This window comes from Humulus lupulus, chromosome 3 (assembly GCF_963169125.1).
Source record: "Humulus lupulus chromosome 3, drHumLupu1.1, whole genome shotgun sequence".
Classification (NCBI taxonomy): Eukaryota; Viridiplantae; Streptophyta; class Magnoliopsida; order Rosales; family Cannabaceae; genus Humulus; species Humulus lupulus.
In genome coordinates this window covers 9,576,460-9,594,325 of record NC_084795.1, presented here as the reverse complement: position 1 = coordinate 9,594,325, position 17,866 = coordinate 9,576,460, and the positions used below count along the sequence as shown (strand labels likewise).

The following is a 17,866-nucleotide window of genomic DNA, read 5'->3' as shown; positions in this document are numbered from 1 at the left end:
GGGTAAATACTAGTAGAGATTTAGTATTATTGTTGTAAATATTTCTTAAATTATTCGGAAAAAATATATAAAATAAATTTTAATTTATAAAAGCATATAAATAACTAATAAAAATTAAATAAATATAAAAATAAAAAATAATTGAATTTATATTTAAGTGTCACTATTTGAAATAGTTTACAAAACACAGGGTCCTAAAAGTAATTAATCAAAATATAGAGTCCAAATAAGTAATGAGACAAAACATATGGTCTAAAAAAGTATAAACCTCATTTATTTATATCATTTGGTATCTATTTATACCATTTTTTTTTAAATATATATTTTTGGCTTTGTGTTTAACCAAATAGTTCAAAATAACCCCTTAAAAATAAGTTTGGTCAATTTATTTTAAAATAACTAAAATTCCCTTATTTTTTATTGAAGATTGATTTCTAAATTATATTTTATTAATTTTAAAAATAATAAATTTTAATTGATTAAAACTATTAAAAAATAATTCTTGGCTCAGAGTTCTCATAGGATAATTGAGTTTAAAATATTCTTTGTCATCATCTACCTTTACCTCCATTATAAACTTTGAAAGTCTTTTTGATTCTTGAGTATGTTTTATCCATATTAGTAGAATAGTAAGTTTGCAATCTTATGGAATAATGGATTTTACTGGTTGAATGTGAGATTCTAGCATGTATAAATTGATTCAAATACTTGCTATTTATTGTTCATTATTAGGAGAACATAACCTGCCATATGCGACGCAAAGCAGATACATCTGTAATGCTGCTTCAGATATCTCACCAAAGTGTCTTCAAATGCATCAAAAAAATTTGGGTACTCTTATATACTCGAAAGAAATACTTTGAACAAAAAAAAAAGAATTATAGATATCTATACCATAAGTCGATCGGTTGACTTTAGTGAAATTGTTATGATTTTTTCACTTATTTGTGCTTAGCTAATTTCACTATATATTTAACCAATCCAAGTTATTTCTTTTTTCCTGGTAGCTCCTTTATCTTCTCACTTTGGATCCCTAACTTGGAGGATGGAGAGTCACATCTTTGTTTTGTTTTGTTTGGTTTGGTGAACAAATACATAGTCAATTGTTTTTATTGTTTGATGTGTCTAGCTAACATGCCTAGGATAGGACTTAATTATTATTTGAGTGAAATGGAGTTTCCTCCTTTCCGGACTTGCCCTCTGCTTTGTAATGAGCTTTGTGATGTGAATGCAAACTTAATTATTTTATTTTCAGTGTGCAAGCACTCACAAAAATGTAACTTCGACCATAGGCATGGATGGTGTCTTTAAAAAATTAAAATATACACGTTGATAAAAAAATCGCCGGAAAATCTTCTAGGTACCGAAAATTGGAGGAGGGTGCACCAGACCCTATATTATTTATGATGTATGAAATAGTTTAAATGTTTAAAAATTATACAAACACTATAGAGTTATTCATATAACAAAAAATATTTAAAAAAGGAAATATGCACTACACACTCCTCTCACCTATAGTACATAAATATATATATATTGATACTACGTACCTTCACCTTCCACTGAAATCTAGTAACACTTGATCTCTTATACTATCATAAACAGAATTGGCATTGCTACCTCCATTGTCATTGTCTTCACGAGCAAGCAAAGATACAGTCTCTTCCAAATGATCAATCGATCGATCATCCTCACTAGCCCAAGGATGCTTTTCCACTTTTCTTAACCCTTCCAATTCAACTGCCACTTCTTTCATCGAAGGCCTATCTTCACCATTAACACTCAAGCACCCCTTAGCAATCATAGCCACTTTCAAAACTTGCTCTTTATAATTATTTGCACTATCACCCTCAACCTCAACTATTTCAAACAATCTATCCCTTTTCAATGAACACAAGAAATGCATAGCCAAACTCCTCTCCTCTTCCAATCTATCGAAAGAGATTGCTTTCTTTGCCGTTAACAACTCGACAAGAACAACTCCAAAGCTATAAACATCACTCTTTTCAGTCAGCTGGTTTGTCTGCAAGTATTCGGGATCCAAGTATCCGAGAGTGCCTTGCACCATGGTGGCCAACTCCACTTGATCTTGGGGAACCAACTTCGACGCTCCGAAATCAGACACTTTTGCAGTGAAATTGTCTAGAAGTATGTTCGAAGGCTTCACATCTCTATGAATGATCGGTGTTGAGGCTGCCGAGTGAAGATAAGCCAAAGCTTCAGCTGCTTCGGCTGCTATTCCCAAACGAGTTTCCCAACTCAACTTGATGGATTTTTCTCTATCATGTATGTGTTCGGAGAGAGTCCCATTTGGGACAAATTCATACACAAGTAAAGGAACTTGGGTCTCCAAACAACATCCCAAGAGTTTGACAATATTTTTGTGGTTGATTTGAGAGAGAACAACTACCTCGTTGATGAATTGTTCGGTTTGGTTTTGGTCAATGAGCTTTGACTTTTTTATGGCTATTATTCTTTCGTCCGGTAAAAAACCCTTGTAGACCGTACCGAAACCACCTCGGTCAATGATCGTGCTCTCGTCATAGTTAAGCGTTGCTTTGATGAGCTCTTCTTCTGTGAAGATTTTAGCCGTTGATGATGAGTTACCTTCTTGTCCAGAGAGCTTTTGCTTTAAAATCAAACCACCATTTTGTTTGAAAAACTTTTCTTTGAGTTGCATTAGCTTTCTTTGCTTTAGAACTAAGTAGAGCCAAGAGCTGCTGATGAACAAGGCAACAAAGCCGATTGCTACACCTATTTATTCCAAAATTAATAAAGCAACATTAGAAACAGAAATCTAGACAAAAGTAAAAATATTTAGAAAATGAGTGTTTCAAGATTTATTTAGTTTTGTTATGAGAGGATATGGTAAGCCAATCATCCAGCTTTCTCGAGTCATCCCTAATTCATGTTTGTACTCATGAATTAGTTGTGTATGCACTCAGGGTGTACAATGAACTTGCATTGTTAGATAATTTTTCATCCAACTTGATGTATTACACTCTAATTATTTTCAATAAATTGTTTCATTGTTCACAAAAAAAAAATTATTTAGTTTTGGGGAGTGATATTTACACCGGTAATTAATATAAACACACCATTTTTTAAAATTTTAATTCCATTTGTACTTTCAATATGTATACCTCACCTACCAAAATTAAAATATAATTATAAACTAAATAAAATCTTTAAAATTAAACCCCCTTTACACATCATGTTGTTTTGTTCATATACAGTATATATATATAATCATAAAATGTAAATATATTATTTCTTTTTAAAGAATTATAAATTTTAACACCTAATTTGGAAAAAATAGAAGGGTGTGATTATAAATAATAATATTTTATAAAATAAGATGGGGTGAACTTAGTTTCGGGTTGTAAATCTAAGTTTTTGAGGTACAAATATAGCTCCCCTTAGTTTTTTACACACCACCTAAAAAATGTATAGTAAAAAATTATATTTCTATAAATATTTATTATTTAAAATATTTTTTACACTCAATTAAATAAAATATATTTTTAAGATAAGAAAAGCCAAATAAATATTTTTCTTAATTTTATAATTAAAAATAAAAACAAATATAAATATAAATTAGTCAAATTAAAAAAAACGATCTTATTAGAATCAAAATCATTTAGAAAATTACAACATTAAATTTTTATAATTGTAAAGATTTAATACTAACAATTATTTTTTAAATAAAAAATGATAAATATTAATTAAAATATAAGTGATATATTATATATTTTGGATGTGCTAATTAATCAATTTTTACTTTTTAATATTTAAATAGGATATTTATGCTAATGTTCTAAAATAATATATTTAAAAATAATTAAATAATTACGAGGTGTGGAAAGAAAAAATAGGTACTAATAATATAGACTCGCATATATTAGTATTATTTTAGGTAGTAAATTTAAATTAATCTCAACATAATAACATACCAATGCAAATTTTAATGAGTGGGAATTGACTTCGTTCCACGCAAGTATAACTTCCTTCTGGTTTATTAACGCAATGCTGAGTTTTGGTGCAATTAGTTGGTCCTAGGCTCAGGCATTCATCAATATCTGCAAAATTTAAAGATAATATTTTATCATAAAAAAAGTTTTAAATAAATAAAAAAACTCAAATTATTCAAATATAAATCATTAAAAAATGTAAGCTCAAGTAGTTTGGTGTGTGAAGTGAGAGACAGAATCTGTTCAATAAACAAATGTAAAATATAATATGAAATTAAAACTCTTTTTTCTTGGTACTTAATTGCATTTTAGTATTAAAATATTGTTCTATCTTTTTAATGTTACAATGTTAGTGTTTAGATTTTTTTTTATAAAATTTAAGTGCTTAGATTTAAGTTTTTTTTTTGGATAAATTTACCATTATGTTAATTTTTTTCAAGTATGTTTTAGATATATAATTTTTGGACAATTCTTCTATAAGGACTTCACTTTAAGCCCTACTGGTAAGGCTTTCAGTGTTTCTCGACCCGTGTACAGTTTTCGGTGCGATTTTTTTTTATGACCGTGTATATTGTAGCTATTTAGAGTATCCTGCAAAATTTCAGAAAATTCCGAATAGTTTACAGTACCGAAAACTAGGTTGAAATATGTTGTTTTCCACGCGCATAAAAAAAATTAGTCACGCGTGCAACAACATGTTTGAACCTAATTTTCGGTACTGTAAATTATTTGGAATTTTCTGAAAATTTGCAGGATGCTCTAAATAGCTACAATATACACGGTCATAAAAAAAATCGCACCGAAAACTGTTCACGGATTGTAAACACTGAAAGCCTTACCGGTAAGGCTTAAAGTGAAGCCCCTATAAGAAAATTCCTCTTATAATTTTTATGTTTTGTTTCTCATTTACATATTGATAAGAATATTTTTTAGATGATTTCTTATTATTATATATATACATATTTTTTATTTTGTGTATATTTGAAAATAATTATTCAATTTTTTGGCTGGCTAAATTTGTTTTTGGAGAAATTTACAAAATATGTACAAAATAATAATGCCACTAAAATACGACTTTTCTTTTAATGTTTTAAAAAAAATTATGAGTTTTTTTTCTTATATTTTGGTAATATTATTTTTGTTTACCTATATATATTTTTTACCGTAACTAGTTACTAGTGTCAAAATTGGTTATTTTAAAAATGAGACTTTTGGAAAAATGACATATATTTTGAAGTAATTTAACATTTGGCCTAGTTTTGATAAATTTTTACAAAATGCCTCCAACACTTTTGACAGTCGACATCTCGTAAAAAAAATGTAGACAGCTGGTCTAAATTTGTTGGCAGCTTGTTGAAATTTTAGACAGAGATCATTTTGGAAAAAAATATCAAAACTAAGCAAAAGTACAAAATAACGCTATTTTCACCAATTACTCTTTAAAAATTAATGTAAAAGTAACCAGTTTCTACTATCAAATTTTTTAGACGGTTACTATTGTCGAGTTAGTCATTTTAAAAATTGATACGACACTAATCTGTTACCACAAAAAAAAGCTTATGGAAAAATACCCATAAAAAGTCATAAAAAATACACAAAGTTGAAATTTATCAAATTTATTTTAATAAAAAGATCATATTTCATTTAGTTTAATTTTCATTTTTTTTTTGTAATGTGTTCTATTTGGGCTAGTTAAAGTAGTATATGGGGGGTGTAAGTGCCTGAGACGAGGGAAAGTTCAAATCCAGTAATATAAATAATGAGTTATAAGTATGTACCTCTGCAACCGGTAGGGAGGTACGGGTTGCCCTCGTAACCATCCTTACACCTACATTTGTACTGAGTCTCACTCCCATTTACGGCGGAGAGCTCAACCACAGTGCTGTTTCCGCCACAAGCACAAAACGAATCGTTTCTAGCTTTGGTGGTCGAACAGGACGTGTCCTTCTCGATCGTCCAATCAGCCACCACAGGTAGCTTTTTCGCCGGGAAATTGCCCAGAAACTCCCGAGAAAAGTTGAAACCATTTTTTTGGACGATAAAAGCATACGTACAAGGGTTAAAGCTCATCACGCGCGTATGATTGAAGAAGCTTTTAGGTCTTATAATCAGCCTTTTGAGTCGTCCCTTAGGCAAATCTATCTGACAGCACCCGATTCCCGAGCAACCACCGTCGTCCGGCACGTCACCGAGGGCGTTGCATGTGGACATGCAGCCCATAGAGTATTTGGTTCCGTTCTCGAAACCGTTGAGAAAGGCGTAGGAGTCGCAGCCCAGGACGATGAAGTTGTTCTTGGAGCCGGAGATGGTTAGGGTCTTGGCTCTGAGTCCGGATATGTGATAGTCCACTTGGTCGCCCGACTCATTGTAGCAGCTTCGGGCGGCGAGCAAGTTGATGGTTATCTCGTTGAATTTGACGGAAATGTTGGTGACCACGGCGTTTTTGCCGTTGATCGGAGTAGTGTTATTTTCGCATTTGATTCTGAACTTTCTGTTGAGGTAACAATCTTCAGAGAGACCAAACGGGTATGGGATGTCCACGTCTCCGCATCTACTCCGGCAGCCGGGTAAAGCGAGCTGATCATGATCATCTGCCGCCGTTGATTTCAGAATGATGATGAAGATGATTGTGAATAAAGGTACCAGTAATCGGAAGGAGAGCTTATTAGCCTCCATTTTCTTTTCTCTGTGGTATTATGATGTTATGTTCTTCTGTATGTATACATTAATATTAATATTTATAGGACATGGATTATGAATATGATAGGTCAGTCAAACCAAGCGCGCGGCTTCTTCTGCTACAGTACTAGTTGTCTTGACTCTTCTATATCTATACACCACTTAGTCAATCTAAGCGGCTTCATTTGGTTATAATTAGGGCTGGGGTAAACTTGTCATATTCGTGTCCACGTGATTACGATACGATAACACGATTAGGTAAATACGAATATGACACGATTATTAAATATGTCAAAAATACGAATACGAACACGACATGATTATTAAACGGGTCAATACGACACGAACACGATTAATCATAACTATATGAAAAAAAATCATAAAACCTATGTAAATTATTCGTGTTATCGTGTCTGACACGATTATGACATGACGCGATTATTAAATGGGTCAATACGATTATGACACGACACGATTAAGGTAAACACAAACACGACACGATTATTAAACGTGTCAAAAACTCAAACACGAACACGACACGATTATTAAATGTGTTGTGTTCGTGTTTACCTTAATCATGTCGTGTCGTGTCGTGACTCAAATTGCCACCCCTAGTTATAATTAACATATTTGGAGTGACATGAATGAACATGGAAAGTGACGAGAGTGTTTTTCAATGCATATGATATATCTTATTGGAGACTTTGAGTCTAGAATTATTAAGAGGTATTATTGGTGTCCAACAAAATAACTGGCCTACGTTATTGGTATTATCTAATATTGAGTCTCATTCATTTGAATTTAATAAATATTATAAAATATCACTAACTAATTATAAGGTGTCACCACATAGTTCTACAGTACATTCTAAAATATTATTAATTTGTTATGTTGGGAGACTATTATCGCTACTCTTTTTGGATGCCTAGTCCTATTGCGTCTGCTATTTTGGCTGATTGTTTAGCCAACTAATGAATATTCCTCCGTTTATTAAAAAACACACTATTCATTTTGGACTAAAGTTATTCAACGTGACAAGTACTTGGCAATTTCTGAGTATCCCATTTACACTAAACTTTAACTTTTTTTTTGAATTTATATTTTTAAAACCAATAACAACATTTATATAAATATTTATGTATAAATATATATAAATATATTTATACATTTAACCATAGGTGTCCAGGCCAACTTGTGCATAGCTCGACTATAAATGCTAAAAGAAATTGAAACGGAGACCGTGCGCCTAAGATACTCCTGAAAACGATTATTACTTACAAACTTAATATTTTACTTCTATATGTATGCATACACAATAAATTATAACAAATTAACATATACCTTATCAGCAAACTTTAATTTTAGTATACTACATAGGAGTAATATAGTAGTATTTTATTAATAAAAAAAAAGTTAAAAATTATTTTTGAATTATAAAAAAAATACATATTTTGGTCTCTTAATATTAATTTTTGTTAATCATACTAAAAAGTATTTGTTATACTTTATTGTAACTCATCATTAGTTTCTAGAATGTGTTTAAATGCAACTTAAATGTACTATAATATAACTTAAAAATAATTAATCCATACTTAAGATAATAAATTTTCTACAAATAAATTTTGGAAGTAACTAAAATATATATATATGAAATAATATTGTTAAAAAATGAAGCTATTTATGAAAAAATAATTAATTGAAAAAATAATTAACAGGTATATTATCTTGTCCAGAATTTTTTTAATAATGTGGTAAGGTTTGTTTATAAATAAAAATTTGTGAGTGATTTTTGCAAAACCAGCATAAAATGTAAAATTCTCATCAATATATATATATATATATGTATTAGTTCCAAATTAATTTGGATTTGATCGAGTCAACTTGTTTTATTTTTTTTATGCGCGTGTTTTCGTAAAATAGTACTGTTTTGTTTTAATTAATATTACAGAATGAGCCTTCTGATGGAATACAATTAATATTTCATTTTAGCAAATAATATGAACCAACCTGATCTAATAAACTGGCAACACCAATACCATATCCAAAATGGTATAGCTCTATATCGTTACCATCTTTTTCACAAGAAATTAAAAACGTACTTTGGGAAATTTACCAAAGTAGAAAGTTTGTTAATGCTCATTATATAATACAAAATATTTAATTTGAATATTCCAAGAAATTAAAAGTCATCAGATTCCCAAATTTGTGCTGTGCTACATTAATATTGGAGCCTTCTAAAGTTGTCAACCAAAGCAATACCAAGAAAGTAATTAACTCAATTCTCATTTTATTACTCTCTAGTTTTTGATGTGAGACTGTGGATTCCTCGAAATGCCAATCAGGCGGCTAATGTGTTAACTAAATGAAGCGACTTTCTTTTCGAGATAACTCACACGGTACTTTTGGTTGGGTATTAAGAAAAAGGGCTCCTTGGCAATTTTTTTTTTTTTTATAGTGCAATTTGTACTTTAGCTTAATTTCAATATTTTTTTGGACTATGTGTTTTGTCTCATTAATTGTTTGGACTATGTATTTTGACAAATTATTTTTGGGACCCTATGTTTTATAAATGGTTAAAATAGAACATTAAACCCGATTTTGATAAAGAAAATTACGGAAATGCCTTTCTAATAAGAAACGGGCCTACATGCATATTTTTTTACCCAAAAACAGACTACCTGATGACGTGGCAAGATTGGTCTACTCGTGGGATGCACGTGACAGTTTTAAGTGAGTATAATCTGCTCAACCCTCGACCAGAAGATCATTGGCTTATCAGGCATCATAATTGTAAACAACCAGCGTGGTCGCATATATTCATTTATTTCCTTCATATATGTGATCTTGTAATTACGTATTGATTGTATTTTCCATTATTATTTAGATATGTCTGCATTAAATGTAATTAAGGCCCATTGGCCCATGTTGAACTCCTTGAGCCTATAAATAAGAATGGAAGGGCTCAAGAGATGGGACTTTTGGCTTTAGCACGCTTGAGCTTAGAGATTCTAAGGGAGAAAAAGAGTGTTGTGATCCATCACAATTGTATTCATCTGAGAGCGTGTGAAACTCATGAACCTTAGTTCATTGATCACTGTTCTTGGAATTGTACATCAATAAGAATACTAAGTGGACATAGATCATTACCATTTTATTGGGGCCGGACCACTATAAATCTTTTGTGTTATTTATCTTTTCGTATTGATTTCATCTCATTTTCATCTTATTTTATATTGTTTTATCTGACTCCGTGTCGTTGACCATTTCAATGGTCAACATTTTGGTGCTTTCATTGAGAGTTGAACTCAAGACTTCCAACAAGATCAAATGGCGAAAACATCCAGAAAGACGGGACAAACTTCTGGCGCAGCACCACCCCAGCCTCTTCCACCAAACGTGGCTGAGGATGAGCCACAAGTGGAGTTTGAAGAGGAGGAAATGGATTCTGAGACCTTGAGGACAACACTAATTGTGTTGCAGGAGGAGTTAGCCAATCTAAGGGTTAATCAAGAGAATGTGGCTGAAAAATGGCGTTGCAGCAGAGAGAAATTGATCGGCAACGTCAGGAGTTGAATGAGCGGCAGGCCGACATGGACCGCCGACATAGATACGCCACTGCCGCCCTAGAGGCAGCCATTCAGTTAGCACGAGGACAGCTGTTTAACGCCCAAATCGTGACAACCACTAAGCGGTGGTTGTAGTATAATCGGGCAGTCGATCCACAAGGAGGTAACCTAAAATCAAAAATTTAGTAGAAAGTAACACAAAAAGTTAGTAACAAGAAATAAATAAAATTGTAAATGAAAAGGGGTTTGAGATTTTGGTATTGTTTTTTTGATCAAATGATAAAATGAGATAAGTGAAATAAAAGTAAGGGTAATCAAGAGTTTGAGAAATAGAAAAGTTTCAAGAATCATCCATATGCTTGTTTAGTTACTTAGTTACTTGATTTACAAAAATGCACAAGTAAATAATTCGCATCCCAATATTTACTTGGAAAATCTAACATTAAAGTCCATATTTTTTCTAACAAAGGTCCATTTGAGTTATCTAGTTCTTTACTTTGAAAGCACGATGTTAATCTTATGAAAAATCTAAAAATGACAAAATACCCAAGGGTAATAATGCAATAGAAGATTAGACATAAAATTATGTATCAATATTACGTTTGTTACACCCAGATTTTGAACATGAGAAGTTATGATCCTGAAATCTAGGCTCGTTAGGTGTAAGCTCAAAATATGCGCTGTCGTCATATGATCCTTCAGTCAGATCACTTTGTTGTAAATAACGACCTCGAAGGCTCGAGAAGTATGGAGCCTCGAATATGCTCTGAGCTCACAATAGCATGGTTTGACACTTCCCTGAACCATCTCTTGCCTTCAGTAATGGTTCGAGCTCGAAGTGTGTGAGTTCGACTGTGGTGACTTCGTCAATGGTTACTTGTTCTCAGCGTAGACGAAGTGAGACGGCGAGCTCACGACTGGCAAATGGTCTCGGAGATGTAGTCAACTTCGTATCTGAGATAGTTAGTTAATGTGAATGTATTTATTGTTGTAAAATCCCTATGTTTAAGGGATATAATATAATTTGTTATGCAATCCCACATTTAATGGCATATTTACGTGTACGTAACAAATAATGCATTAAGTGGCATTATATTATTGGATTTGCATAATATTTTCCCGAAATATGTGGGAACAAATTCTAAAACATTCTCTATAAATAGAGAATGAAACTCCATTTGTAAAGGACCGAAATTCTGAGATCTTGAGGGAAAAACTCTGGGCAACTATTCTTTTAAGGGTTTTCCAAAAAACTCCAAAGTGCTAATAACACAGACTCGTGGACTAGGCAGATTTAACTGCTGAGCCAAGTAAAAACCTCATGTTTTCATCTTCTTTTATTTCCTCTGATATATTCTAGTTTAATTGCTCTCCTTTTCAAGTTGACGAAAAACGACGTCAACAGTTTGGTGCTTTCATTGAGAGCCATTAAATAGTGCGTGCGTGAATCTGTTTAGTCAGAAAGCCTCTCAAATTAGCAATGGCTGCAAATGATCCCAATATTTCTGAGGAGGAAATTCTAGATGAAGAAGAGTACCCCCGACGCCCTGGAAAGCAGCCTATGGTGAATTCTGATCCTGATGAGAGGAGTGATTCGTCCAACTCTCAGGGGCCACCTGCTCCCAAGGCCGACGAGGATATGTACTACAATCCCGAGAGATATGTCCCGATCATGGAACTCGAGAATCGCCAACTGCGTAAACAGTTGGTAGAAGCTAAAAAATGCAACGAAGAGCTAGCCAGACTAGCTGCTGAAGCACAGGCGGCTCAGGCCCCGCCTCCGCGGGATGTTCGTGTCCCACCTCGTAGGCCTCAGGGGCGACCGCATAAAAACGCGGCCACCAAAAGAGCGGAGCAACCTCCGCCACCAGCAAAGCAGCTTATCCCACCGAGACCCCGGAGAGGTAACCAGGCTGATGGTGCTGCCAACCCAACTGTAGAGGCACCAGCAGGAATAGGGAATAACTGAGCCCCCTCAGAGGCTCGGACCCGAAATCCTAGTGCCACACAGAATGTACCAGAGCCTGACCGAGCGAATTCAGGGCCATCTAGGCCCCATAATGGACGGCAACCACCATCGACAATAAGGCACCCCTCGCCAGTTCGGAGGGATGCACAACTGGCCCATCGTGATAGGGAAAGGCAAGTTGGACGAAGACATGGGAATGAAGAAACTGCTAGGGAGCGTAGGGGTCCCCATCCCACGAGAATCCAAATGTCTCGATCTCAAACTATTGAGACAAGGAGACCAGCAAGAAACCTATCTCGTAATAATCATGGAACGAGCCATGTCAGCGAAGGCTCGGGTGACTCTAGGTCCGTGAGTATATACAACCCGGAGCCCAGGAACACCGGAAATCGAGGAGATCACCCAGATTTACGAAAGCATTTAAACCATAATCGAGGACGTGATAATCCCCGAATCCAGATCTGAGAGATCATCTCAACGGGTGCAAGCAAACGATTTACAATCCCACGCCAAGATGGGGAACTGGAGTTGTAATCAACGATAATCAGTACCCCCCGGTTCAGGCCAGGCCTCCCGTAGATCCAATCCAAGAAAGAATTGAGCAATTGGAAAGATCATTCAGGCTCTTGCAGAACGAACGTCGTTGGGAATGGGACGAAAAGTTCATCGAGGAACTTGAGCCCTTTGCCCCGCATATCTCTAACACCCCATTTCCTCAAGGATTTAGGATTCCTCATGTCCCGCCATTCGATGGAAATTCATATTTGTACAGCCATTTAAGCATATTCAACACAATTATGCGAGACAGCAATGTGGGCTACGAGCTCAGGTGTATGATGTTCCCAGCCTCTCTCACGGGACCAGCAAAAAACTGGTTTGAAAAATACAAGAGACATTCGATCGCCTCCTGGGATCAATTGTCGAAAGATTTCAAAAAACAATTCAAAGCCATGGTCGGCATCAGGCCCGAGGCTTCGGCCTTGACCAATGTCCGACAACAACCAAATGAGTCTCTGAAAGGTTATCTCACAAGGTTTAACTTGGAAGTCGCTCGAGCGTGTGATGTCGGCGACAGTGGCCACTTAATGGTCGTTCGAGCCGGTGTAATGCCTGGGAGTTCTCTCTGGGAAGACTTGCAAAGAAATCTTGTAAGGTCCTTAACTGTAATGCCCCAAATTTCCTAATAAGGTTTAGGACCTTGATTAGGAGGTCGGGAGGGCCATAATTGATTTATTGTGTTATTAAATGATAATATGCATGTTTAGGTGTATTAAATATACATGTGAACCCATTTGTGATTAATTGGGTGATTTCCATATTTTGGTCATTTCGGGCATTTTTGGCATATATGTGAAATGTGTGTGGTGCTTTATTATTGTTTGGTTATGCCAGGGTTACCCAGTACAAGACGATCCTAGGAGGTAAGCTAGTGGGAAAGTCACAATGGGATTTAAGCTTGACTTGGAGTAAGTCAAGGGGTATTTAGAGCATTACCAGGTTATTGGGTAATGGGAATTAATATTTGGTGATAAATTGGGAGTTAGTAAGATCAGGGGGAAATTCTGGAAGTTTTGACTATAATGTCCCCGGGGGTGTTTTCGGGACCCCGAGCACTAGGTTTTATTGGAAGCTACTTAAGCTCGAAGTAACCTTTTAAAAGAATAAAAGAATGTTATGTACGCTCTCTCTCCCAAAAAGTTCCCTTTTCGTCTCCCGATCGCGTTTTCGAAGATATCTGGAGTTCTAGGACTCAGATTCAAGCGAGGATTGAGGCATAGAGATCCTAGGAAAGATTAGAAGCTTATTAACCGAAGGATTTAGTTAGAAACAACTCAATTGGAGGTAATTCAAGTTTAAGTTTTAAGTTTTACAAGTTTTTAAGCTTGAATTGGACTTTGTGAATCGTTGAGCTTTTAGTTTGTTTGAGCTTCAGGTTTTGGTGGTTTTGGACCATTGGGAAGTTTGGGAACTTTGATTTGATGATTTGGAGATGTTTGGATAGGTTTTTGGAAGGTTTTAAAAGTGGAAAAACGAAGAAAAGTGGCTGGTGCAAAGTTGGGCCGCGGCCCTAGCTTGAAGAAGGTAGAGGAGGCTTTGCCAGGGGGGTGGGCCGCGGCATGGTCCTTGTAGGGTCGTGGCCCTTAAGGGAAAAGTTGCCCAAAAGTGTGTTTTTTGTGATGGAAACTTAACTCTAAGGGCCTAGGATCGATCCTACTACTTAGTTGAGTGGGATTCGATGTTCCGGAGGCTTGGGTTGGGTTTGGAAGTATTTATTTACTCACTTTGATGAGGTTTTATATTATGGTTGTGACTAGATTACCTCTAGAGGCTTGGAATCGGGATCGTTCTTGTGGCTCGTTTGTTGGTAACCTGTGCTTGGACCAAAGGTAAGAAAACTGCACCCCATATGTGACATGCATGGTTATGTTTGATGCATGTTGGATGTTTAAATGTAAACACTGATAGCATAATGAATGCTTAGCAATCTTGCTCATTTGCATATGATTGTTATTGAGGCATACTGGATGATTAAGTGTGGTGCATGTGATGCACGAGAAACATGTGATTAGGGCATGCCATGGATGACGAATATGAGATTGATCAGAGCTTGAGTCTCTGTGTTTGTGCATGATCATTATTATGCTAGCAACTATTAAGTAAGCATGCTGAATGCCCTACGTTTGAATATTCAACATATGACATATGCTTGGTAGCATTGCTTACTTGTGCATGGTACTGACTCATTAGTCAGAATTAGCAAAGGTGTCAGTATCAACTGTGAAGCTGTGACTCATTAGTCATGTTCGGCAGTGGTACTGGGCACTGGTCACACAGTGCTGACTCATAAATCAGGATGGCCTTAGCGTGTTCAACGCAAGCCAACAAAGATTAGATCTAATCGACAATCTGCATTGGATGACTCAAAGAGCATTAATGCCGGACCGACCTCAAGTTAGATGAATATTATAAGCGCTTGTGTGACTTACCCATCAGTCACTCATCTGTTAAGTTAGAGACTTACCCATCAGTCTCTCACTTGTTTAAGCTAGTGACTACCCATTAGTCACTCATCTGATTAGAGCCATTGCAGGAAATCCCAGGTAACGGTTTTGTTACACGGCTATGGGCACCGAGCCCCATAGTGACTTGCTTGACAGTCACTCATTATGGTTAACAGAACCTCAAAGTGATATTCACTCATCTGTTCAGAGCTATAAGCTCTGTATGATCATTTTGATCATCATATGCATGGCTTTGGGTGCTGAGCCCCGTAGCGACTTGCTTGTTGGTCACTCAGTATGGTTTACCAGAACCTCAAGTGTTGAAACACTTATCTGATTAGGATTGACTTGATAGCCATCCAATCAGAAGGGCAGGATTCCTTATCCTGGATACCCCAGCATTGTTTGAACTTATTTGCATGCTTGAATAAAGTTATGTTTGCTAGGCATGCCAGTTATGATTTGATATCACGATATGACTGTTCATGAGCATATTGAGTTTTCTTGCTGGGCTTCGGCTCACGGGTGCTATGTGGTGCAGGTAAAGGCAAAAGAAAGCTGGACAATCCTTGAGTTGGAGAGCTTAGGTGATGACGTGTACATATGCAGCTGCTCGACCAATACCTGGCCGAGGTTTGAAAGAGGAACTAGGGCTAAACCCTGTTTTGTCGCTTAGATCGGCCGGTTGTAAATATTTTCTTGTAATAGACCTTTAAATTATATTTTTGGGATCCCAATGTATACAATAAACGTTCTAATGAAACGTTATATCTTAACCAAAATTTTTAATCCCTAAACCGCTAATCATACTTAGTTACACTATTTTGGACAAATGACTCGATTAGCGAGTTTAGCACTGTTTGCAATGTGCACTGTAACGGTCCCTGGAGTTGGGGCGTTACATTAACCGAGTTCAATTGAAGAGCTCAGAGGTTTGTTAATGTAGAAGAGGCAAGGTTAGCATTGAATATGACCCCTCAGCCTACGACTACAACAACGAACGTTAACTCTACCTCGAGCTCGGCGGATCCTACAACTTCAAAAACCCCTGGGGACAACTCGTCCAAGAGAAAGAAAAATGAAGGGAATAATCTCGAGGCTGATTGGGGAAAGAAGAAGAAAGGGGAAAGATACTTCTCCATATACAAGGTGTATACCGAGCTCAATGAGTCTTGGGAGAATATCTACCTGGCTAATGAAAACCAGGTCCTTTTCAGACGACCTGATCTCATGAGGAACCAAAAGGCGAAAAGAGATTATAGCAGATACTATAGATTCCACAGAGATGTCGGACAGACATCCGATGAATGAAGACAATTAAAAGATGAGATCAAAGGATTGATCTCGAGAGGATACTTCGGGCAGTATGTAAGAAACTGATACCCCAATCAGGCTTCCACTAGCCAAAGGGCAGCAATTGCACCACCTGCCCAGAACAGTAACTCCCGAGCTCGAGAGGATGAACGACCCCCTCCGATTGATAGAGAAGATGTCATAACCATCTCAGGGGGACCCCATATCGTAGGATCGGGCAGGAATGCCTAGAAAAGATATGTGAATGAGCTAAAAACTGGTGACGGGTGTAGCGACCCAAATTTTCTAATAAGGCTTGGGGCCTTGATTAGTGTGCCTGGAAGGAAATAGTTGTTATACTGTATTAATATATGTGAATTTAACAAATATGTGGTTAGAATGCATGTTTAGGTGATTAAATATGCGTGTGGGCCCCATTTGGTTGTCAGGGGGCATATTTGTAATTTTAGCCCGTTGAGGGCATAAATGCGATATATGTGATATAATGGTGATATATTTGTGACGCACGTTCCGAGGCGGTCCTAGGGAGTTGATTAGCTAGAAAGTCACAACAGGGTCAGATACCCGGCTCGGGAGAAGCCTAGGGGTATCTCGGGAATATTATAACTTGAGTTTGGGAATTTTTGGGTAATGGTTAATGGCACTTTGGTAACTTGGGCAACTATAGGTAACTTTTGAGGATAGTTACTTTAGGTGTGGAAGTGGTATTCTTGCAAAAGGATAGGGAAAAGTCTAGGTTGCCCTTGACGATTAGTTAGAATATAGGTTAGAAGGGGGGGCAATTGGGTCATTTTGCCTTGGGAGAAGATAGCTTTGGCTGAGGGAAAAGTCATTCATGTTATTTTACTTAGGCATAATCTGAATGTTTGTGTTGGGAAGACTATAGGAACCAAGAAGCTAGAGAGAAAGGAGGAAGAGAGAGCTGGGTATCTTTGAGGCTAAGGAGGAGAATCAAGGCTGAATGGGGGCAACTAAAATCAAGCATAGGTTAAGGTTAATCCAGAGGTAAGCTTCATCTCTGAATTTTGGTGTTCTTGCAAGTTTTTTTTAGAGTTTGGGTTGAATACTGAAATTTGGGTTTTGGTTTAATAATTGTGGGAATTCAGCTTGGGAATCAAGAGGGATTAGCTTGGAGTTGGATTTGGAGGAGGCTCAGGGACGAATTTCTACTTGAGGTAAGGGTTTGATGCATCTCTGATATGTATGAGTTGCTGTGGTTTAAGTTTCTGGTTTATGGTTTAAGTTTTATAAAGTTTTAAACCAATTTGTGAATCATGGGTTTGATTGTGAGTCTAGGCTTGTTGTTGATGTTTTTGAGTTGTTAGATGGTTTATATGGGGTTTTGGATTGGATTTGGGACTTAGG

At 36.0% G+C, this 17,866-nt stretch overlaps 1 protein-coding gene across 1 annotated transcript; it reads right to left on the bottom strand.

The window, feature by feature from the left end:
- Window positions 1-1,379: 1,379 nt before the first annotated feature.
- On the bottom strand, window positions 1,380-6,720 carry LOC133822033 (putative wall-associated receptor kinase-like 16). Its single transcript, XM_062254233.1, has 3 exons — window positions 5,750-6,720; window positions 3,954-4,079; window positions 1,380-2,754 (listed from the first exon to the last, which is right to left on the bottom strand). The coding sequence occupies exons 1-3, from the start codon at window positions 6,645-6,647 to the stop codon at window positions 1,553-1,555; spliced, it is 2,226 nt and encodes a 741-aa protein (XP_062110217.1). The 5' UTR covers window positions 6,648-6,720; the 3' UTR covers window positions 1,380-1,552.
- Between the last annotated feature and the right edge of the window lie 11,146 nt (window positions 6,721-17,866).

Coding starts and splice junctions, on each gene's coding strand:
- LOC133822033 (XM_062254233.1), bottom strand. CDS start 6,647: ATGGAGGCTAATAAGCTCTCCTTCCGATTACTGGTACCTTTATTCACA. Junction 4,080..5,749: donor CCTCCCTACCGGTTGCAGAG/GTACATACTTAT, acceptor TAAATTTTGCAG/ATATTGATGAATGCCTGAGC. Junction 2,755..3,953: donor ACTCATTAAAATTTGCATTG/GTATGTTATTAT, acceptor TGGAATAAATAG/GTGTAGCAATCGGCTTTGTT.